Here is a 25168-nt window from a genome sequence, read left to right on the forward strand (position 1 = left end):
GAACCATCTCGGGCCACCAACAGCAGAACTCTCTGCCTGGGAGGGATGTGAGATGGGCAAATGAACTGAATCATTTCTTCAACAGATTTGATTCAGCCATGAGGCAGTCTGCAACATCGGCTGCAGACTCACCCACCCCCACTGCTGCTGTTCCACCTCAGACACTTCACACCTCCTCTATTCACCCTGCTCACTCCCCCCCACCCCCAACTGCAGCATCCAATACACACTCAACACAAGGCTCCAGCCTGTCTCTCTCAACCACCCAGGTTAGGAGGGAACTGAGGAGGATTAATGGCAAGAAGGCAGCGGGTCCAGATGGCATCAGCTCGAGGGTCGTCAGGTCCTGCGCGGACCAACTGTGTGGGGTGATGGAGCACCTCTTCAACCTGAGCCTGAGGTTGGGAAGAGTCCCACAGCTCTGGAAAACCTCCTGTGTTGTACCAGTGCCAAGGACTTCACGCCCCAAGGACCTCAACAGCTACAGGCCGGTGGCTCTGACATCCCACCTGATGAAGACCCTGGAGCGGTTGGTCCTGGCTCAGCTTCGGCGCCTAATAAGCTCATCACTGGACCCACTTCAGTTTGCCTACCAGCCTGGCATTGGAGCGGATGATGCCGTCATTCACCTCCTACATCGTTCCCTCGCTCACCTGGAGACCGCTGGAAGCACTGTGAGAATCATGTTCTTTGATTTCTCCAGTGCCTTCAACACTATTCTTCCCTCGGTTCTAAAGGACAAGCTGGTGAACTCTGGAGTGGACCATCACCTCACTACCTGGATCCTGGACTACCTCACCGACCGACCACAGTATGTGAGGACTCAGGGCTGTGTGTCGGACAGGGTCGTCTGCAGTACGGGGGCTCCACAGGGAACGGTTCTGGCTCCGTTCCTCTTCACCATCTACACTGCAGACTTCTCCCACAATTCCACCCAGTGCTTCCTGCAGAAGTTCTCTGATGACTCTGCAATAGTCGGCCTCATCACTGATGGGGACGACAAGGAGTACAGAGGTCTGACCCAAGACTTTGTGGACTGGTGCCAGCTGAACTACCTCCAGATCAACGCCAGTAAAACCAAGGAACTGGTGGTAGACTTCCGCAGGCACAAGCATTCTCCACTGCAACCACTGAACATCCAAGGTATGGACATTGAGGCTGTGGACAGCTACAGGTACCTTGGTGTTCATCTGAACAATAGACTGGACTGTACTCATAACTCAGACGCCCTCTACAGGAAAGGGCAGAGCAGGCTGTACCTGCTGCGGAGACTCAGGTCGTTTGGAGTGGAGGGCCCACTCCTGAAGACCTTCTATGACTCTGTTGTGGCTTCTGCTATCTTTTATGGCGTGGTCTGCTGGGGCGGCAGCATCTCTGCTGGGGACAGGAAGAGACTGAACAGGGTGATCCGAAGGGCCAGCTCTGTTCTAGGATGTCCTCTGGACCCAGTGGAGGTGGTGAGTGACAGGAGAACGGCGGCTAAGCTGTCATCCCTGTTGGACAACATCTCCCACCCCATGCAGCAGACTGTGACAGCACTGAGCAGCTCCTTCAGTGGGAGACTGCGGCACCCACGGTGTGGAACGGAGAGATTTCGCAGGTCTTTCCTCCCCACTGCTGTCAGACTCCATAATAAAGACTTTAATTGATCAAGCACACACATCCATACATATGCAATAATACTAAGTGCAATAATCCTTTCTGTCATCGTTGTATTTTTACTCAGTTGTATATAGTATTTGTATTTGTATTCTATTTTTATCTTATTGTATATTTATTTTATTTTATTCTACTGTATATAGTATTTTATTTTATTCTATTCTGTACAGTTGTGTACTGTATTTATTCTTATTGTATTCTAATTTTTGCCTCATAACTTTTGCACTGTCCACTTCCTGCTGTGACAAAACAAATTTCCCACGTGTGGGACTAATAAAGATTATCTTATCTTATCTTATCTTATCTTATCTTATTATTGTTTGCATTCAAATAGCATGTCACATTTGACCTTTGACCTTACATTTACATTTCACATGTGCTTTCTTTCAAGATGACCCCAAAATGCATTATTTTTAGTGCACTACAAATTCTTGAAGTTTAAAAAGAACAAAGGGAACAAAATTAATAGATACACATGGAGCTGAATCAGCATGCAATCACATTTCAGAAAAATAATTTTTCATACATCAAACTGGGTACACGATAAGCCCTCCTCACTGAGGTAATGGTTTTAAGTGGTTTTGCTGCCATCAAATTAAAAATGAACTAATGTCATATTTTCTCATTTTGAAGATTAAATGTGTTCTATGTTCAATGGCAGAAATAAAAAGGAATGTATTGTAAATCACTACAGTTATTTATTGGTAATCCATAATCAGTGTTGGGAAGGTTACTTTTAAAATGTATTCCATTACAGATTACAGAATACATGCCCCAAAATGTATTATGTAACGTATTCCGTTACATTACTCGATGAGAGTAACGTATTCTGAATACTTTGGATTACTTAATCATGCTTTTTACAACTACCTGAATGTACTATCGCTGTGATTTATTACTGTTACTGAAGGTTCGTGGCTCCGAACCCGTAGTAAAGGGATCTCTGGCTAATACGTCGGGTTCGTGTTGGGCTCGTAGCCGAAAAAAATAGCTTTACTTTGTTGTCTGGGTCAACTTTGCTTGCGAGAGACAAAGAGAGGCGTTGAAAGACTGCTCCAACGGAACTTATTGTTTCGGAGGAAAACACGAACACGGTGTACAGTCGAGTCTTAATAGCGTACTTACAACTGGGCTCGTCAGGCACTCTTCTTGGCTGCAGTGGTTATTATTATATTTACATGCTTCCAGCTCCCGTTTCTGCTCGATGACAACTCGTACTTTTCCCACTCGCCTTTTTCTCCTACCTCGCGCTCTGCCCATGAGGCTACATTCTTTAGAGCTGTAGCATTCTGCCTATTAGCTTAGCACAACAACAACAACAACAAAAAGGCGCTCTCTCACCCAGGAAACATGCAGAGAGAGAGAGCGTCACCCTGTAACCATGGCAACCGTAACGCTGCCGCCAGGAACAACAGAACGTAGCTGTCAAACAAAACTCAAACAGTCCTGACCCGCCACAATATGAAACAGGAAAGTACCGCCGTGTAATCCATTTATTTCAACAAAGTAACTGTATTCTGAATACCACCTTTTTAAACGGTAACTGTAACGGAATACAGTTACTCATATTTTGTATTTTTAATACGTAACGGCGGTACATGTATTCCGTTACTCCCCAACACTGTCCATAATACAGTTTGCATTTTTCGGAATTTTGAAATGCATTAGGGGTTCAGCAGTTTTAATAATGGGAAAAAAAAAATCAGAGTCAGTTTCCAGAGATGATTCACCTTATGAAAGAAAATACTGCTTTAGGGTTCACAGATCAAAACACAAACATAAAACAAAAAGAAAAACAAACAAAAACAGCCAAATACAAGTTGAAAAAGAAGTTAAACAGCTAAAACATTTGTAAAAACATTTATGCATAGCGAGACATTAAATATTAAAAGTCAGTGATGCAATATTGTAAAGTCCAAAATGTGACAGTGATATAGTTTTGTTGACAGATGAGAGGCACTCTGTATAACTCCAAAAAACGTATTAATGACAGCTGCGACCATTTATCATTTGTTGAGTATAGAAATTATCCATCCATCCATTTCCTTCCGCTTTTCCGGGACCATGCAACATTTTACATGTTTGTTTCTGTTTGTTAGTTCTCGGCACCAACTTACTGAAAAGCTTATTACCTTGTTCAGTAAGTTGGGTGGTTTGTGGCTCAGCTGCAGGATGGAGGAGTAACGGGTTCAGGGACAGTGCCTAACCACGCCTTTCTTACTTTAGTAGTGTCCGAGGCCAGAAGCAGAACCGGAGCTGAATGAGAGCTGGTTGGAGCCAAAGGGCCACACAGGAGCCGAACCGAGACTTCAGCTCCAAAAACAAGTGAACTCAGGCATAACCTGGACGTCGTGTGCGTGTCTGGGTTCATGTAAAAACGTGTTATAAGCCTCAAACTGAAGACTTCAAATCTGGTTTTTCATCATGTTGTTGTGCAGAGTTTATATTCACAGTCTGAGATCTGCAGCTTCCAGCTGTTGTTGTCAGTCCTGAGACTGGGTGCAATGATCCACCTACTGAATCCTTCATCAAGAACTCACTGGCCGTGTGTGAGGAAGTGTTGATCTGTTTAAAATTGAAAGAAAATTGAAAGATTCACTGAGTTATACTGAATATAATTTAAGAAACTTTAAAGTGTGACTGAGATATTTTTATATTTACAGAATAATATCTTTCTCTAAAACAGACTTACTTGTTTTAGATATTTCAGAAGAAACACAAATGCACACAGGATCAGCAAGCAGGAGATACATGAAACACTAATTATTCCCCACCCTAAAAAAAGAAATTCCACAGTTACACAAACATGAAAAACATTATTCAGTGTTAATAATGAAAAGATCACATTTTAAAGACAGGAAGCGGAATAGGGTAATAATTAGTTTTATTCTATTATTTACACATTTGTGATAATCAGAAGCCCAGGATGTGTTTATGGGTAGTATTTTAAAGATGGTGGAGCTCTGAATTTTGGCACAGATCACCTGCCTTATCTGTACTGTATGAGTGAATAAATGAGCCTAATAAGTGTTGTAAGCTTTAAAGTTACATTTATTTGTTTATTTTTTATGTGTGAATTTGGTCTCTTTATTCAGATCTGGGCCCTATTTCAGGAAGCCGGTTTAGAAAACTCAGAGTGAAAAACGATACTCAGGGTTGAGTAACCCCGAACTGTCCAACTCGGAATATTCGGTTTCAGAAAGGCTGATAACAAGTAGTTCAATCAACGCGGAGTTGCTTTAACCCCAAGTTAAGCACGCGCACGAGGATACATAAAGCCCTGATTAGTGGAGCACAGATTAAGCGAGTCACCATGGAGACGGAGGGAAAGAAGGCGCGGTCAATGTATTTCACAGCGCTTGAGGCCGAAATTCTGATGGCAGCATATGCCGATAACATGCAAATTTTGCAGAAAAAAAGTAACACAGCCTCAGCTGCAAAAGAAAGAGAGCATGCATGGCAAAACATAGCCGACAGAGTCAATGCGTGAGTGTTAATTTAAACATTGATCTAGGGATTTCCACCCATTTAACACGTTATTTTATTATATCTTATTTTTTATTTTATACATTTTATTTTGTGACATGATGTGAGCGCAGGTGCAACCCAACAGGCCCCAAACGTTCCTGGCAGCACGTAAAAATGAAATATAAAAATAAAGTCCAAACAGGTAAGGTGTAATTGTATTATGAGCCATAGTGCTTGGTCTGTGTGTCCGATGTAAATCAATTGCAGTTAGAGGCTACATTAATTTTCTTTCTGTAAGCACTTATTGAAATTATCTGAGCACATTACAAGTACATATTTGCTTACTCTGTATGCTCAAATGTGACCTGTTATAGCCACTAGAAAAAAAGCGGAGGCCCGAAAAACAGGTGGGGGTCCTCCACCACCACCACTCACAGAGGCTGAGCAGTTGGCTTCCACATTTGTGATAATGTTGGCAGCATCACATATGATCTTCAAAGTGCAGAGAACACAAATTAGCATCCATTACTATAATGAAATAATTTGTTAGTTTGACATGCTACAGGGAACTATGTACCTGTACATTAATGCTGTGGAAAGACTTCCTGTTCACATAGTCTCCTTCATTTACTGAAGGAGCAATGATTGGAATGTGAGTGCCATCTGTACAGCCAATCACGCCTGGGAACCCTGAAAATAAATGTAAAATTTAAGTAGTAGTTCAAGTATCACCACATCATGAATTAAGTTTTGTTCATCCTGATACCTGCAATTTTGTGGAATCTCTCTTTGATAAATCTTGTGGGTCTATGACCAGGGAACACCACAAACGAGTACAGGAGACGTTTCAGTGCAACTGTAACATTCCTGACTGCCCGACAGACGGTAGCCTTGGGAACGTGCTCAGCGTCACCAATATTATACAGAAAGCTCCCGTTTGCAAAAAACCGAAGTGCAATACAAATAATATGTACAGAACTGAGAGAATGTCTGCGATGTGTCACATGAGCAATATTAGGCCTGAGGATGTTATTCAAATAAATTATAGATTGTGCTGAAAAACGGTAACGTTCACACAGGAAATCATCAGGCAATGATAAAATGTCCAAACGCGCTCTAATCACTCTCTCCCGGCGGAGAGCTCTGCGGAGAATTTGGGCTTCAACATCTACTGGCTCTTCAAGGGAGGGGCACGCCATGTCTGACACTTCCTACAGTCAGGTTTCCGACAAAGGAGCAGAGAATGTCAGGGTTAGTTGAAGTAAACCTGCTAGGGGGCAGGTTAGCTTCACGGAGTGTGTCGTCATAGTAACTCACTCAGAATTAATCTAAACTCGCTTTGTGAAACCGAAAACCCAGAGTTTTCGTTAACTCAGGGTATACTTACTCAGAGTTTGCACTAAACCGGCTTCCTGAAACAGGGCCCTGGTGGTTCGATGTTTCCAGGTTGCCCAGTTGTTTCTGTTTTCCCAGAGTTTGATTCCGAAATAAAATTATATTTTAACTTTTTGTTGTCTCTTCAAAAAACTCAATGTCAGGATTTATAAACACCATTTTTTTTCCCCTTAGGATCCAACCTTGATCTATTTTAACAGCTCCCAGTGATCACATGTGTATAAATGAATTGTCTTACCAGAGACGGTGACTCTGCAGCTGTTGTAACCGCGGCCATAACCTGTGTCCACCTCACACAGGTACAGACCCGAGTCCTCAGTCCTGAGTCTGGACAGCTGGAGTCTGATTCGTCCTTCTCTGAGGGCGTCTTTGTCACTCTGGACTCGTCCTGAAAACTCTTCATCCTCTGAGAACTCGACACCATCAAACAGAATATAAAGAGTTGAGTATGTTTGACCAGTTTTCAGGTAACAGAGGATCTCCAGTGCTGAGATGGACGTGTCTGGTTTGGTGGTGAACGTCCACTCCAGTGTGATGTTGTGGTTCTCCTCTGCCTGATAGGAGCTCTGTGTCACATCCACTACAAATGATCCTGTTGAGGAGACAGAGAGGAGCAGACACTCTCACAACATCAGAACTGTTAAGAACAACAAACAGTCTTTCTGACAGCCTCCCACACGATAGTTTTTCATGTTCTTCCACCACAGTATAATTCCACATTTCCTTTCACAGTGAGTCAGAGACAACACTGTCAAAAATCAATGCTGTGTTGGTTGGTTTGTTCAGAGTTACTTAAACATGAATAAATCCACTTTGTTTCCACAGTCAGTGAAATGAAGATGACCAAGATAACTGTGATGATGATTTTGTTTCCATGACTTTCATCATGAATCTGTTGATCAGACTTATTCAGTATCTCTGCAGTCAGCACAGTTAAGCAGCCACAGTTTGATCATCCACCAAAATCTAAAGTCAATTTAAACAGCTCACAGAAAACTTGATTCACTGAGAGGTTTTGAAATCATGAAAAAGAAACTGGATGGTTGTAATTTACATGTGAGCTCTGAAAACATGTCACATTAGAAGGATTTCAGCCTGTAAACATCCACAGCAAACATCCACTCCCACTGAGATCTGCTACATGATAAATGTGAGGGAAATTAAACACTGATGACATTTTAACTGTGTCCCTCCTGCAGATGGAGCTCAACATCAACTAATAACACAGATGTTACTGTAAACATTTATCAGCTCAGTTTGGAAACACAGAGACTCTGAAACTGTTTCATAGTTTTTCAGTGATCAGTATTTTGACTTCTGTTCCTGTCTCCACTGATGAAGTGCAGGGGGACAGACCATGCGAGCATTAAAAAAGTCACAATGGAAAAATATTTAACACATGACACTGGATCAACACATAAAGTTTAGTTATTAGTCAAACAGAGTTATTTACAGTTAACTAAAACTTGAGTCTGACAGAAACAGATTTATTTACCTTTCACAAAAACCAAGCAGAGGATAAAAATCCACAGAGAAACAGAACGAGACGACTCCATGAAGTCACAATGATCACAGACGATGGAGGAGAACAAACCCAGAGTGAGTCTTCATTTGTCTAGTTTCTCTCTCCTCTTCACACTCAGCCTGCAGACATAATAACTCCATGAAATCTCAACACAGACATGAAACTCATATTTTCAGATTACACTAAACTTTTACTTTGATTATACGATCATACTTGATTTCTCCTGAAAATAAAAAAAAATAAAGACACTTACCTTTCAGGTACTTGAGAAACATCACTTTTAAGCTACAACATCAATCAGGAAAGAAGAAATGTTCACTATGAATTTAATTAATTTACCAACATGTGATTAAATCTAGTTGATCAGCTGTGATAGTCTATAATCTACACAGCTGCTAATGTGACTGAGAGTGATTCTAAATAAAAGCTGTTTACCTTGAAAGCAGAAGAGCGAGTTTAAGGACACGACACAGATCAGTACAAGAACATAATGTCAGGTTAGGGCTGTGTGCAGGCAGGAGTTGTGGTAAGGAGGACCCAAAGTGCAGACGCTCGGAGTAGTGATGTGACGTTCTGTATCGAGGCTTCGAAGCTTGTGTCGAGTAATGGAGGGGGCGTTTCCTCGATGCGCGTATCGAGGCTTGCTTCTTTTATGGGAGGAGCTGAAAATGATGACGTCCGAAGCCTCGCTGCCCGGCTGTACCACGTGACTGGTTCATGAAGTGGTTCGAACTTTGCCGCGAGATATGACAGCGATATAAACCCCTCAGACTCCATTCAAAATGTGGGTGTTTGATGGAGAGTTGCGGTTAGTGAGAGTTTGGAGACAGTTTGGAGGTTTATGAGAGTGAGGAGAGAAAGTCAGGAGAGAATGGAGCCAGCTAAGAAGAGGAGGATGTCCTCCCCTGTGTGGGAACATTTTGATCTTATTCCTCCCAACAAAGGTATGTAAATTTCTACAGATGTATTTTCATAATACTGATGGTGCAATACAATTTATGTTAAGCTGTCTGTACTTTTGTACAAGGTGAAGTGTTTGCTATGTGCCAGGGAGCTGGGATATAACAACAACACCTCATCCATGCTTAGGCATTACAGAGCTTTGCATGAGAATAAGGGGAACACCGATTGTGGAGCAAGACCAGGTGAGCCATCAAATGTCATGATAATATAGCATGCAGTAATGTTACTAAATGATATAACAATATTATACAACTGTAATAAGTTACGTGTGTGATATTTATATTTGTGCTTTGTCTTTATTGTCTTTCCTCAGAAGAACAATCTCAAATAGATGAAGGCCTGGTCAGCATGGTGATTGAGGACTCCCAGCCATTTAGCATTGTCAAGGACAAAGGATTCAAAAGATTTGTTAAATCATTAAATCCTAGCTATGTTCTCCCCACTAAAAGGTCATAAAAGCAGTGAAAATTTAGTTTTTACAGAATAAAATGTGAACAGGCAGGACTGAGGCCTCAGTCTGTAGCTGTCCATACCTCAACGTTACAAAAGCACAACCACTGTCCACACCCCAACCACACCTCACAGTAAATGATCATTTCCATTTTAAGCATTTCCAAATGATCATTTTCCATACTGCCACTATAAATATACACAGTATACTGCCATCACTACAATATACATGTTTTACACACTCCTTTTATAGTTGACATTTACAGGCTGTGTGCAAAAGGCCACACTCTTCAAATTCATGCCAACTAATATTTTTACGTCCAGTAGGTGTCCTACTAGAGCAAATGAAGCTTCAAGAAGCTTTGCACTGGGGTGAACCAATTGGATGAAAAGCTTCAGTGCTTCATGAAGCTTCATCTACCCATCACTAGCTCAGAGGCAAGAGTGTACTTCAAAACAGCTTTAATGCTCAGACAGACACACCAGACAGCAAGATGATGGTAGATCGCGACACAAAGAAACACAGTCCTAAAATACACAGAGAGAGCAATCAGTGAATGGGTAACAGGAGGGAAACACAGCTGGGGCAAATCAGGCCTAACGACACAAAGGAAGCAAAACCAGACGCATTTATATGAGACAGACTTTCAAAGTAAAACAGGAAACATAACACAGAGATGCGAACTTGACAAGGGGATACAGCTGACAGGGGAGACAGAGCAACTAGAGAACACAGAGACATAAACCATAAGACAGAACTCTAGCAAAGAAACCAAAGACTAGAGATAATAAATAATATAATAAACTCAAAAACCCTGGATCAACGACCCAGGCATCCTAACACATAATGACTGTAGGACGGAGCTTTGACTCTGGTACCAACCTGCAGTTTGTGTTTGGACTACTCCACCCACATTACTGCAACTGGGATTTGATTGGTTTGAAACTGAGACTGACCTGAGTCTGGGTATTTCCTCATTCTTGAGCCACTTCATGGTTTCACTTCTGCTTTTTAAAATGTTTGTGTTGATAAAAACACTTTGAGTAACTCAAACTGAAAGCACAGTGAGTTCAATGGATCGTGTTACAAAAGATGTTTGGTTATTAATCATTTATTGTTGCGTGAACATCTGAATATAAAATATATTGAGCTTAGACTTTGAATCCATTATGATTCATTTTTTATAATTTGTATTATTATTATTATTGTATCTAAAAACGTGAACATGTTTGATTCACAGAAATTTAAAGAATAGTGTCAGTCTGCTTAGTCAGTGAAGCAGAAATTGATTTTCTGACAAACATCATTCTCAAAATGTTCAGTTGTGCAGGAGAGCGCTGTTATTAGTAACTGAGTAAATGTGTAAAAAAGTTTCCAATAAAATTGGTTCTGATTGATGAGCATTGACAGCTCAACCATTTCATCCAAAAAAAAATTGTTTCCACTTCATCAAGCTAAAGGAAGGTTTTTCAAAAGATTTTATTTATTTTGACTTTTTACTGTCTCACTAAAGTATTCAGAGTTCTGCATGCATGATGTTTTTTATGCTTAAAATCAGCATCACTGTGTCTTAGATTATTAAAGGAAATAAACTCTGTGGGAAATAAAAGTTTAATCCTCAAAACATTTCTTATTATCTTATTCTTATTATTTTAAATCTCAGCATCTGTTAATTATTGTTGAGGCTGAGAGGAAAGAAAGGCATTGAAACAAAAAGCCCAGGAGCATAAGATCCATATATTTGTATTTGAATGAAAAAAAAGCCCTTCACATTGAAAGGATAAAGGCTTGAATGCATTATGTCAATTTGGCATAACAAAAAATGTTAATTAAAAATAAATAAATAAATAACTTTGATGTAAAAAATAAATTGTATCCAAACATTCTGTAAAATATTCACATACTGTATAAAAGACTTCAATACAGTGTACAGAGGCACCAGGTAGGGCTGGGCGATATGGCCTAAAATCCATATCACGGTTGTTGAGGAGTACTTGGTGAGGGCTAGTTCTTTTAGGTTCAGCCGCTAACAAGATGGTGTATCGGTCAGGATACAGGAAGGAGGACAACAGGCTTCCACTTTGCTGGATTGTCACCGCCATCTGTTTTATTTCCACTTGGATGCTCAGTGTTGCCAGCAGTCTGTAGTAACAACAAATTGCCATGAGTATATGAATATATACTAGGGCTGCACGATTAATCGTTAGAAAATCGCGATCTCGATTTATACTTATGTGCGATCTCATTTCCAAATGACAACGATTAAAAAAAAACAAAAAAACAACGACGACGATTGTACCGCATTTTGATCCGGGACGTAATCTGCATGAAAACAAGCACTCACTCTTCCTGCTCAACAAATGACAAGGGCGGAGCCTTATACCACGTGATACAGAAGCTGTGCCGTGTGATGCTAAAATTAGTAGGGAAAAAAAAACGGAGAGCACGTCAGGGATGACGAGAAAGTGACAGGAGAAAACCCGTCCCGGTCAACCACCCAAACATCAATAACAGGAACCTTATACAGCGCTTCCCTATACCCGTCGAACTCCCGCAGGCACAAAGAAATTACGGAGGCTATCACTTATCACCTGACCAAAGATATGGCTCCCATCAACACTGTGCAAAACGAGGGATTTAGGAAAATGATCAACACCCTAGACAAACGCTACACAGTGCCGTCCCGCAACTATTTTTCTATTGTTGCACTACCTGCTCTATACACGCAGTTTCGAGCAATGGTGGAGACGGAAGTTCAAGTAGTACAACATTTTGCGGCAACAACAAAACGTGAGACATTTGTTGTTTTTATGTTTATTTATTGTTTTTATGTTCAGTCTCAACTGTTACGAAGTTGATGTGCAGTTAATAAGTGCAATAAATATTTATACTGGAAAAGAAAATCGTGAGAGAATCGTGATCTCAATTCTAAGCCAAAAAATCGTGATTCTCATTTTATGCAAAATCGTGCAGCCCTAATATATACAGCAACAGCTCCACTAAGATAAACATAAGTATTAAATGAAATAAACCAACACATCCATCTGAATATACAGATAACATGACATATATAATTTGAACTATGCCAATCTTACATCTCTTGCTCCAAACACAGAAAGGACACAATTAAACACAGTGAGAATGTCATACATAGCCGAAACATCCACTCTAACTGTGAACAAAGGGACTTTGGTGCCATCGTGTGGCCGAATAAAATGACTACATAATGGCGGCGGCCAGCGGCACATGCCTTTAAAGAGATAAGATTCACTGGCATCACGTTGCTCTAGTTAAAATAGCAGCTCAACAGGCAGCCTACAGGGAGGTGTGCCCAAGGGCTGCTACCGGCTACTCACCCGTGACGTCACACTGCAATTCGCACTGCAACTTAAACTGTGCTTTAAAATGTGCTCGTATCCCGGTGTTTACGCTCACAAGCGGCCGTCTCTCTACCAAAATAAAAGAAAGTAAAATGAACCTATAAATCAAGCAATTAAAAAAGAAACAACAAACTGTGAATAATATAAAAACTGAAGTACATATACACACCTTTAAAATACTACAATTAAAAGCAACATCCGGGGCACTCAAGCTGAGAAACAATCAAAGCGCAGAGAAGCCCAAAGAGAGGCCCAAATGCGACACGACAAGATTAAAACACAATAAAATAAAGTTAAAACAAAACAAGGTACCAGAAGACACAAGAAATAACAAACGATGACAACAAGACGTCAGCAGGGTACACCAAGAGAGAAGAGCAGTCATCCAGGGTCCACCTTACTATAAACCACATTGCAGACCTCATAGGAGGATCCTACTCACCACTCTTTCACAGTTACACAGCCAAACATTGGTCAGGGGGCATGAATCCGATCTGCAACGCTAAGGTCATGATCGTCGCCATCTATCATAGGAATGAGTGCCAAATACCAGGAGTCTGATTCGACAGCTTGGGGAGGAGTGAATGTTCATGCTGCGTTCAGAGCAATACAGTCATTAGTTCACTATGCAGGAACACAACGTCATTTATAAAATCCAACCTGCTACATGAGCATAAAAGACCTGCTTCAGATCCCATTTAAAAACAAACAAACAAACAAACAAACAAACAACATGAGCAATGAGTCTGCTCAGAGCCCAAACTTAAAAAAACTGTTTTGGTTGTTTCTGTACTTCCCATATCAAATTAGAAATGCATTTTAATGAATAAATAGCTTGACCGATACAGATAAGTAGTCTACATTATGAAATTAGAAAACATTTACCACAGTGAAGGACCTTGAAGAGCAGAACTGCCACTCAAAAAGTCACTTGAATTTCCATGAGTGGGTCAACAGACGTTTCTATTACCAAACTATAATTCCTCTACATTAAGCGAATTTCCTGCAGAAGATGACATTATCCACAGTAAAAGACAGGAAAAGTGATGCGCTCGCACATTTTATCCACAAAATAAAAAGTGAAAATCTTGGACTATGTGACATCAGCGGAAAGTACTCAGCTTTCTCTCTCTTTTTACAAATTGTACACGCGCAAGTTCTTGCAGCATCACACATTGTTGTGTTACTCTCCAGCTATTCTGTATTTTATTTCATGAGGGGTAACACTACTCATCACATTTTTATAAAACCACTTTTAATCAAATTCACAACATGGTGCAATGTAACAGACCTAAAAACGTATATCGACATGTTTCTACATGAACTATATACATGAATTAAATTTTGATATTATTACTTAAAAACGTATTCACAATCCTTTTATTTATTAGTTTATCAGTAATGTTGAATAAATATTTTTTATGTTATTCTGACCCCAATAAAACACAACTAACATGAACAGACAATCAGCCAGCTCAGACATGTAATCTCTCCAGCATGGATGTGCCCTCCTCACCTCCTGACCTCCTCCTCGTCCTATGATGTGCCCAAAACACTTCACCTAGGAGGCTTTTTGGTTCAATCACCTCAGCTGGCTCTGTTGGGTGTGAATGGGCTCTAATTAAGAAATCCCTTCCAAATTAGGGAGTTCCTTACCTGCCTAATGATGAGGCAGCTCCTTTCTGCTTATCTAGTCAATCTCATTTTTTCAGTCACAGTTAAAATTACAAGAAATGTTAAACAGTACAATATATCAAGAAAAGAAACTGAAATTCAGTGGACAAAAACATGATGTCACCTCTGACAGTGACTTCCCTGCTTGCTGTTTATCACCATGAATGAGCCAGTCTGACTTGTAAAAGTGCAGGATGTCTTCCCCCTGCTAAATATCCACCATCAGAGGAGCAGGGGATATTCATGGTCCACTATGTTCAAAGAAAGTAAAAGAAAATTGATGACAGTACACACAATATTCAAATTGAGGTTTTAAATGGTGCATTGATTTGTAGTCAAAAGCATTTAAATGACATCACCACCAGGGTCAGCTGTTGTTCAGTTGGCAAGGTCATATCTGTATGATTGATATATGTGAAGGGAAGAGACTTCTTCTCTCCCCATCTGACAAAATTAACCTTTTTGTCTCCTTATTCATCCATTCAGATTTAACAAAGTCTCTTTCACAGCTCTTTACTCATCCAAGCTACACTAATGTATGCAGTGTTGGAAAGATTTCTTTTCATCTCTACATGGTTAAAGATTAATGTGAAATGTCGCATGTGTCCTGAGTTTGATTAATTTAAACTGTGAAATAAGGCTGAAGAATACAAAAAAAAACCATTGACTGGAAACAGGAAATATAAAACTCACAGCAGTTATCTACAATGATTACTGTGAATAACCTTTACTGATGTAATTTGGATTAAAGAGGAATGTTTTTACTGCTGTACAACCATCAAAGCAAATATGTTGTAAGTAAGGTGATTAACCACTAGGTGACACCAGAACATTTTGATGTTAAACTTTAGCACAGATAACATGCACAACCTTAGCCTAAATAAATGCAAAGGTCTTGCATGTCCAGCATAGGGTACTTGATGGTTTTCTTTTAATGTTATTTTGGGGGTGTGCGTTGTGTATGTGTGGGCAGGCAGTGTCAGGATGTGGTTTAAATGTGTTAGAGTTTTCTTAGAGAAACAAAGTCATCTTTAAAACAGGATGATGATCGCACCAGTCTGCCTCATGATCAGTAAGAAAACTGACTTTTTATTTCATATTTGTCAACAACAGATCTTTGTTTGTTTTTACATTTATAGCTTGCATGCAGTTTTTCTCATTTGCAATGAGTCAATTCTTAAATGATGGTTAAAGTTTTAAAAACCTTTTGAAATCCTTTAAAACACTTTGCTACATGTGAACATCAGAAAGCATATTTGTTTTTTTCTTCTGTAAATCATTTGAGAAATGAGCCGTGTTGGCTTAGAGCCAAAGGGTTAAAGGGTCTTGTGAGTGGAGTTTGTGTCTTTGTTTGGACTGTGTGAGTTCCTGGTAGTCTAACTTCCTCCCACGGTCCAAACACATGCCTGTTAGGTTAACTAGTTATTTTAATTGTTCACAGGTAAGGATGGTTGTCTGTGAACGTTTAGCTCTGTGATGGACTGATGACTTGAGTCCTCGGGTGGAATCTGTCTCTAAGCCCCTGTAAGCTGGGCAGATTCCTGATTTTGTGCATTTTATGATTTTGAATTTGAATTCCTCTCGTACATGTTAATGCGACATCAGCTGTCATGGTTGTTCTAACTCCCATCACTTCATACATTGTGGAATATTTACATGGATTAGTTTTCCCTGAAGCTAACATTAACCCTTCTTGAACATTCATGGTCAGAAGTTTCCATACACTCATCAGGGGAGTGAATGTTGAGGTAATTGTGGGCTTTTAATGGTTTCTTCAACTGTTCTTACATCTTTAATGACTTTAAAAAACTAAACAAAAAAAGGTTGAAATTTTTGGTTAACATTTAACAAATATTAGTGACAGCCAACAACAAGCTGCAGGCATAACTCTGATGGGAAGTTTGAACTTTCTTATTGGCAGAATGTTTTGGTTCTGGGTCTTTGACCCAGCTCTTTGAGGTTACTTTTTTAGGTTAACATATTTGTTGATGTTTGATTTTTTGCTTTGTTAAGAAGTTTTAGGTTTGAGTTTTGGTTCTTCTAATGTCATTGAGTTTACAGCTTTCCCCACTCATGTCTATGTCTGCTCGCCTTCTGTGTGTCTCGCTCCCCCTCCCTCTGTGTCTTGTCTCCCTTAGTTGTTCCCAGGTTTTCCTCCTTGTGTTTCATCCTTGTCTCATCTGTCCTTCATGTGCATCCATGTGTGTTCTCCACAGCCCATCATGTCTCTCGTCCTCTCCATCTTCTCTTTTTGTCTTGTTCCCATGTCTGTTTCCCCCTCTGTCCCAATGTCAAGCTCGCGTGTCTTAGTCTGTGTCTTTGTATGTTACTTCTTAGATCTTCATTCAGATCTTTGGACTTTCCCATTTTTTGAGTATTGGTTAATCTGATGAACGCTGTGAAACAAGTCCGTTAGTGCTGACAGACATAAAGTACCAGTTGTAGTTAATCATGATCAACCATGAAAAGCTGACCGTGTCACTTACTAAAAGATTTAAGTGTATGTATATTGAACCTGAAAGTATTCTTTTTATGTGCAGTGCAGATTTGAGAAAATCGAAAATAAATTCAAATTTGTGCAACCAATTACTTTTTTTTGAAATGGAATAAGGTTAAGATTAGAGATTAAAGTGGAAAGAAAACATTTCAAAGAAATCATTAATCTTGAGCCCCAAAGTGGTTTCTGAGCTTCCTGCTCTAAAATGAAATGCCCAAAATTAATTGATTATTTCTCCTCCAATACAAACGCTGTGCTTACAATTTTGGTATCAAAATAAAATTAAGCAGAAATTCATTAATTTTGCTTAAAAATGCTTTTTTTTTTTAATACATTTTTTGAAGAATTAACCACACATTTACATGGCAATGGCCCTTTTCTGCCATGCGCATGTAGCGTTTAATTGGCCTCTGGCCCTTTAAATTCTGAGGGGCTGTAACTTTGGTTTCTTTTGGTAAATTTGCATGATTGACACCTCTTTTTAATCGTTTGAGCCAATAGAATCACAGTAATGATGCCACGTTCCCGTCACTTCAACCAATCAGAACTTGCAAGGCCAAACTCAACGTGGCCCCAAAATTACTACATGTGACCTCCATCCAGTCACGTGTCTGTAGGTGGGTCTAAAATGTAGGTTGTTGACGGAAATGGCTCTGATGCCATTAGTTAGCCGTGGAAACTGCTGATAATCACGTGGCTAACAGCTAACTGCGAAATCTGAACAGTAAGCCATTTTCTGTGTTTTTGTGGTCTTCTTTTGCGGCTCGTTCAGTGAATTTTGGTCAGAGTGTTGTGAAACTTGGTGTTTGGAATCGTTGATATCTCTGGAAGATAACTCACCTTTCTTTAGCCGGTTACATGAAGTCTGGAGAATTTCTTGTTTGGTTTTGTTTGTTTAGCGGACATTTACGTAACTGTTGGTTTAATCATGACTTGTTTTCGTTCTGTTTAGTTTTTGTAGAAATGGTTTATATGAGATTTTAACTGAGATTCAGAGGTTTTTGTGGATACCGCACATGTCCGGACTTATATTTCTGACACTGTGTTATAACTGATTAAACGTGAGCTCCTCCTTTTTACCCCTGGTAGCGGGCGTGGGGCTTAAAAGCCTAACATTACCATGTCGTTCTTGGCAATGTTGAGTTTGTGGAAACTTTTGTCCAAAACGGTCGCTGGTTTGAATCTGTGCAGTGGCAGAAAAGGTTTCAGCATCTATATCATTGATCTTCTCACACTGCGTGTACTACATGTTAACTGATGTGTCTCGACCTGATGTTTTTGAAGCTGCAGCTGCTACTCTGAGCATCCATCCAGGCAGGTCAGTCTTCTTCTATTATGAAACTGTGACTCTGAGCTGTGCAGTGCCAGGCAGCTTCAGCAGCTGGACAGTGAAGAGAAACACCTCCACAAGGTCTTCTGTGTCATGTGAGACCTGGGGCCAATTAAATGGATCATTCTGCACCATCAAAGGTGTCTACCCATCAGACAGTGGAGTGTACTGGTGTGAGTCTGACAGCGGGGAGTGCAGCAACACCATCAACATCACAGTGGCAAGTAAGCTTGCAATGACAGATAGTTTATATTAAAGAAAATAAAATTAACACATTTTTGCAACTTTGTAACTAAGGGCAAAACCAGAGTCAGAGACCACAGTTTCTCTCTCTGCATTTCAGCTGGTGTCATCCTGCAGGGTCCTGCTGTTCCTCTGACTGAGGGAGACAGTGTGACACTAAACTGCTCCTATAAGGAAAAATATGCAAAGGAGTCTACGTCCAATTTCATTACTGCTTTCTACAGAAATGGTGCTGTTATTGGAAATAGGTCTGAAGGAAGGTTGAGCTTTATCCATGTGTCCAAGGAGAACGAAGGCTTCTACAAGTGTGAACATCCCACAAAAGGAGAGTCACCAGAGGTTTGGCTGGAAGTGAGAGGTGATGATGATGGTAGGTTTCATGAAGGTTTCGTCTGACAGCTTATAAATACTGTTGCATACATAAAGCAGTTTCATTTATAACTCAGTGATTAAATGGGATGTTTTTTGTATAAACCTGACCACAACTAATTAACAAAGCCTGTTACCACCGTACATCACAGTTCTCTATGTCCCTCTATGCTGCCTGGTGAAAGTCAGGTTTAAAGCTGTAAGTTTTATAGATCCTTCCTGCTGCCGGCCTTACCTTCCCAAACAGCACTTTGCACGTGATAGGGCAGAGGTCTTTATCGGGAGTCATATAGTCTCCCCTGTGCACGGTGTTGGTGAGCGTTGGTGGAAGTGAAGAGGAGAGATGTTGAAATCGGGCTCAAAGGACCAAAGTGTCAGAAAAATTCTCTTATGAAGTGAAACACACAGAATAAGAAGTTACAATGGGTTTATTTTATTGGAAGCAGCAGGAAGCAGAGTTGGCTTCAACTTCTTTACTCAAGTAAAAGTAAAAAAGTAAAGTCTCTGAAATGTACTCAAAGCAAGAAAGTAAAAAGCAGCTCTTTGGAGGATGTTTCTATATTTGTGCTAAGCTAGCTTCATAAGTCATCACTTAACAACCAGATACTCTAGCACAAGACACGTGACTGTCAAAGTAAAACGGGAAATACACAAACATGGGGACCAGGGTGATTAGACATACCACAAGGAACACAATGGAGGCACAGTAACCAAACCTAAAGACTACAAATCACAAAATACTAAAGATAACTTAGGAAGCTATAAATACAAAAAAAAAACCTAAACCACAAGAACCACAGATATACAGAATATTAATGATCAACACATAAAAACTGGGTGACCAGATCCAGGATCATGACGGCTGTAATTTAAACACAAAAAGATCCATACAAGGTACCTGTGTTAAAAAAATATGAATGTAATATTGTCATCCTGCTCAGATTTAAAGTCTGGATTCTCTTTCCATCAAACATGATGTGAAATCAAAATAAGCAAAAACAAAACAAAAATGACTCCTGTCTAAATTACAATGATGCCATTTTAAAACCTTATTAACCTGCATGTATGCGACAAGTCATTTGTTGTTGCTTCAATATGTAAATACATGCAAATCAGGATATTGTCTTGCTTATTTTCGTCTTTTTCTAATTTGGTGATGGGTGATGAGTCATTTATAAAGTAAAATAGCATGGCATAACACATAATGTTCTTATTGCCATGAAACCCTGTCATCATTACTCATTGATCTGGGTTGAAATTCAGTTTTCTGTATGGCTCTTTCGCACTCACTTACTCTTTCTCAACCCTGGGCGGCTGTGATGCAAATTCAAATTCAAATTCAAATTTTATTTGTCACGTACACAGTCATACACAGTACGATATGTAGTGAAATGCTTGGACAACTGCTCGTGACCTAAAGAAAACAAAAAAGGAAAAGGCTATGAATAAGATAGGAAATAAATATGAAAAATTAAAAAGGGTAAATTTAACTAGGAAGGAATAAAATATAAATTAAGGTTAAAAATGAAATAACTGTACAACACAAATTAGAATGAAGGGTAAATTTAACTGGGAAGAATAAGATAAAATATATAAATTAAAGTTGAAAATAAAATAACTGTACAAGACTCTACTGTCAATGTTTCTGTTGACACTGACTCTAGTGTGACGCTAAAATCATTAAGGTAAGCAATGTTGCTGCTTTCAGGAACCGTTGTAATTTTTAAGATTGCACAAACCGTTTGGTTTGTTATGGTAGTTTAGAGAACGGTTAGAAAAAAACGTTCTGTCTGAGCTTGTAACTGTTATTTTGGATGTTATCAGCCTATTGAAAAATAATCAGTGTGGAGCCTCTGGCTGATTAGAGGAAGCCCTGTATCAGATTGCGCCCAACCCCCTCTTTTTCTCTTGCTACCCGGGTTTAATACGGTTATAGCAAAGCACCTCCATCATGGACCTGTGCTATAAATCTGCCCGATCCACTAAGACTCATTGAGGAGTTCCTGAGCTTTCAACCTGGTGGCAAACACATACTGATAATCCTGTTGAAAAATCTAGAAAGTTAATGTACTCACTTAACAGCGACTTTTTAAATATACTTAATATTCATTAATTAGAATGTTAACATTTATCCAGGTATTTGTGTTCAAACTCACAAAAGCGAGGGATGCATAAACACATGACTCATGCACACCCACGCATATAACCAAACATGCACACGTGTGCTTGCTCCAGCATAAATCCACTTATCTCATTTCCTCTGATACTCTCATCTACTCAAGCTTTGCATGACAGTTATGGTTACAATCATGGCTCTAACAGAACACCAATGCAATCTGTTCCTCATAATATACTGCTATACTGTTCAGTGTGCTGCAGCTCTATGACAGATTAGCTCTCCCAGACTTCCTTTTTCAGTGTGCCTCAATTTGCATGCTCTTCAGTGTCTTGCCTGCCAATAAAAGCTTGGTCCAGTGCTTGGTCGTCAGATAGTGAGTAAAGAGCTCATTGTGCAGAACAAAGACATTTCTCATGCTTTTTGCATTGAATTGCAGTATATTTTCAACAGCAGCCAATACGAGTATCAAGATACTCTCTGATTTAATGTCCGCTCCAGTAAGCTGCTGGAGCCCGTCTCTCATAAATTTACTTTTTGAATCCACTGGAGACTTGTAGCTATTTCACAGATATCAGTTGTTGTCTTATTTATTACAACGGAAGTTTCAGAATCAGAATACTTTATTAATCCCTAAGGAAATTATCCCATTTTTGTAATGCTATTTATGGCTTTATTCACACATACCCACAACAGTGACAGTTGCTCATGAGTGAACTGGACTTTATGCTGTGCCAGTCTTTATAAATAGTCCATAAAATATGAACAAAGTATTCATATTGGAAGCTTTTGGATTTCCATTTATAGCCCACTGTAGTCAGACCTTTGTTGACAAATCACATGTGATCAGGCTTTGTTTGCTTACAGGTAAATACTCACGGAGGGTAAAAGAGGGAATGCATTAGCAGAAATGGAGTGAAAAGAGACTCAAGACTTGAAAAAAGCAAAAAAAGAAAAGAAGAAAAAAAGAAAGAAAAAACAAAAGAAAAAAGAGAAAAAAAAAGAAAAATAATCAATGGCTTTCAGTCCGATACATGTCACCTCCTCTTTGATCTAGCAGACTCAGCACAGTTGTGGGCAGTGACTGAATGCTGTTATCATCACTATAAATCTGTGATAAACAGAGCAAATAAGATTTGGCAGATATGTTGCTGCTGTGAGACTGATGGGAGGATAAGTGTTCTTAGAAGACTATGGTTAGAAAAAAAAACAAAAAAAAAAGTTGACATATTGATTCTGTGTTTTTCAGGTAATGATAATGACAACACTAACAACCCTGTTAGTGCCGGTGCCATTGGTGTCATTGTTGGTGGGGTTGTCATCACTGTCATCACTGTCATTGCTGTCATTGCTTGGTGCAAATTCTAGAAACTTTGGCAAAAGTGTAAGTAACAGTTTTCTTCTCTTTTAATTTAAAAAAAACATCTCACAATAAAAAAAACAACAACAAGAAAAAAACTGAACAAACCTGAACAGATTTGTGGCAATTTATAAGTTATTACCACTCAATTACCTGTGGTAGTTTCTGTGTAATAAGGGTTGCAACACTGCCTGATGATGATAATGATGATAATATATAATATGGTAAATTACATGTTTAAAATGTCCAGTACAGAAAAATAAGATGCCATCCATATTCTCCTGTTTGTCCAGTTCAGGGTTGTGGGTCGAAACACCACAGGCCTCTGCTGCGTTCGTCATTGACTGACCTCTAACCATCCAAAGATCCAGCCTCTCCTGCAGCAAGTAACGCCAAGCAAGCCACTTGCATATTGAAAAATCCAAAAGAAAAAACAATGTTAAAGCAAGCACAATGTAACTGTTAGTTTTTTGAGCAACAATTTTACAGATACAGTGTCCTATTAAAAAAAGGTACTGTTATAACTTGTGTATAAAGTAAAATAATAACTACTCTTTTGCTTTTTCTAAAATATCATATTGGAATATTCAATGTCGATCATTAGAAAAGAGCCACTCAGAAATTCGCTGTGAGTGGATAGCTATGTTATGAGGACTTGCATCCTAGATCCATGTTTATATAAACCAATGGACTGGTTTCAACTCCAACTTCAACAGCATAGGCCAATGGCTCAGAGGTGTGGTGTCCTCAGAATATAGCTCCACCCAGTGACTTTTGTAGTGGTTTATTTCTAATAATATAATCTAAATATTCCAGTGCATTCCAATATGTTATTTTAGGTAGAAAAGAAAAAAGACAAATTAATAATTTTACTTTACACACAAATTATAATGCTGCATTTTTTTTTTTATATTACAGTCTGTTTCTGTGAAATGGTTGTTCAAAGACCTTCCAAACAGCAGCTTGGTGCTGCTTGCTGCAGGAGAGGCTACATCTGTCAAGACCTGCTGTTGCAGATCATGTGAGGCGAGGTGCAGATCCAAGCGCAGACAAGGATAAGAAATAAGCAAAAATCAGAACGCAAAAATAACCTGAACTGGGAAAAATACTAGGAAACCATGAAACATGAGGGGAGGTGAGAAGAGACTCAGCACAGGGATAAAGAAAGACTGAGACAACCTCTAGACAAAGGGGTGATAAGGAAAGTGGAAACACATGGGAGCACAGCAGGAAGAAATTAAACATAACGAGACAGCGGAAGCAAACTGAACACAATGCAGATGAGATAAGGTATCGTGAAAATAAAAACAGGAAGTGGAATGCAGACTGAGACCCAGACAAGGACACGTACACTTGACAATAGAGCAAAGGAAAGACTGACAGTAACAGACGCACATGATGGACTGGAAAGACAAAGGATGAAACACAAGAACGAGAACATGGGAACAGGTACGGGAGATGAAACAAACACATGAGCAAGAGGGCGAGGGACGCAGAGAGGGAGAAACATGGAGGGAGAGAGAGGGAAGGAGAGACATGGCTAGAAAGACAAAATGACAAAACAACATGAAGACAAGACTGACTTAACTGGGAGACACCGATGAAGAACACACAGATGAAACAATGACATAAAAGGGAACCATAAAACACACAAGACAACCCAAACAACAAGATAAACTCAAGAGTGGTAGAAATTAAACTAGTAGAGAACATAAGTCAGCAAATATTAAATAAACAACACTCAAAAACTATAATGTAATATAAATATAATATTATATGATATAAATATGAAAAGATCATTTCTGATTTATGATGCCCAAACATGAAATATGAAACTAAATATAAAACACTTGGTCAACCGAGGTACTCTGACAGGATCTTTGGATGCTTAGAGGTCAGTTAATGATGAATGCTGCACAGGACGGTGGATTTCATCCTGTGCAACCCTGAATTAGACAAGTGCGAGAACATGGCATTGTATTTGTGTGTACTGGACATTTTAAACATGTCTTCCACTTTCTTTCCTATCTGAAATATTTTTAGCATATCATGTATTGTCATCCAGATATAAACTATGCTGTGAAAGAGGATTCTCTACACTCACACGTGAATCTAATGTATTAATATGTATTATTCCTTTAAACTGACTTAGGCAAAATGCTAATAATTAAATCCAGTTCCTTCAAGACTTCCTGATGCTTGTTTCAATCATTAATTATGAATACAGTATTAACTTTCTGCTTATTACACAGAAACTACCATGTGTAATTGAGTGGTAATATCAGTGTTGTCATCAGTGCTATTCTCATGCAATATAAAAACAAAAACCTCCATGTTACCTCATACTAAATGTAAAATATATGGCTACAGTTGCTGTATTATAAAATTTCTGAAATCTCCAGTCACTATCAATTTTCATCCTAACATCACTCAATGCAATCTGTAAATGTTGGGCATCAATAAACATCAATCAGATTGATATGAATACACCTGCTTGACAAAAGGTGTCTAATATCAGACCTACAAGAGTCTTTGTTTACAACGATCTGGATCCTTTATATAGATCAAGAAATAAAAGTTCAAAAATCAGTCTGTGCTAAAAATATAAATGTATCTCATATAACTGAAGCGTGGAGTGGTTGGTGATCTGCTATAGCTTAAAGCTATTCAATGTGAATTTTATTGGCCCTCCCTCTCAGCTCAAAAGAAAAACTGATGAATTCTTTAACATACCAATA

The 25168-nt window shown here is 39.3% G+C and overlaps 1 protein-coding gene across 1 annotated transcript; it reads left to right on the forward strand.

Annotated features, from left to right (window-relative positions):
- Window positions 1-15550: 15550 nt before the first annotated feature.
- Window positions 15551-22813, forward strand: LOC146579190 (Fc receptor-like protein 5). Its single transcript, XM_085262042.1, has 5 exons — window positions 15551-15587; window positions 18297-18566; window positions 18686-18955; window positions 22320-22454; window positions 22724-22813. The coding sequence occupies exons 1-4, from the start codon at window positions 15557-15559 to the stop codon at window positions 22436-22438; spliced, it is 690 nt and encodes a 229-aa protein (XP_085118168.1). The 5' UTR covers window positions 15551-15556; the 3' UTR covers window positions 22439-22454; window positions 22724-22813.
- Window positions 22814-25168: the final 2355 nt, after the last annotated feature.

This window comes from Mchenga conophoros, linkage group LG3 (assembly GCF_057382185.1).
Source record: "Mchenga conophoros isolate Kocher_MC1m ecotype Shallow Benthic linkage group LG3, M_conophoros_male_GT1.1, whole genome shotgun sequence".
In the NCBI taxonomy this organism is placed as follows: domain Eukaryota; kingdom Metazoa; phylum Chordata; class Actinopteri; order Cichliformes; family Cichlidae; genus Mchenga; species Mchenga conophoros.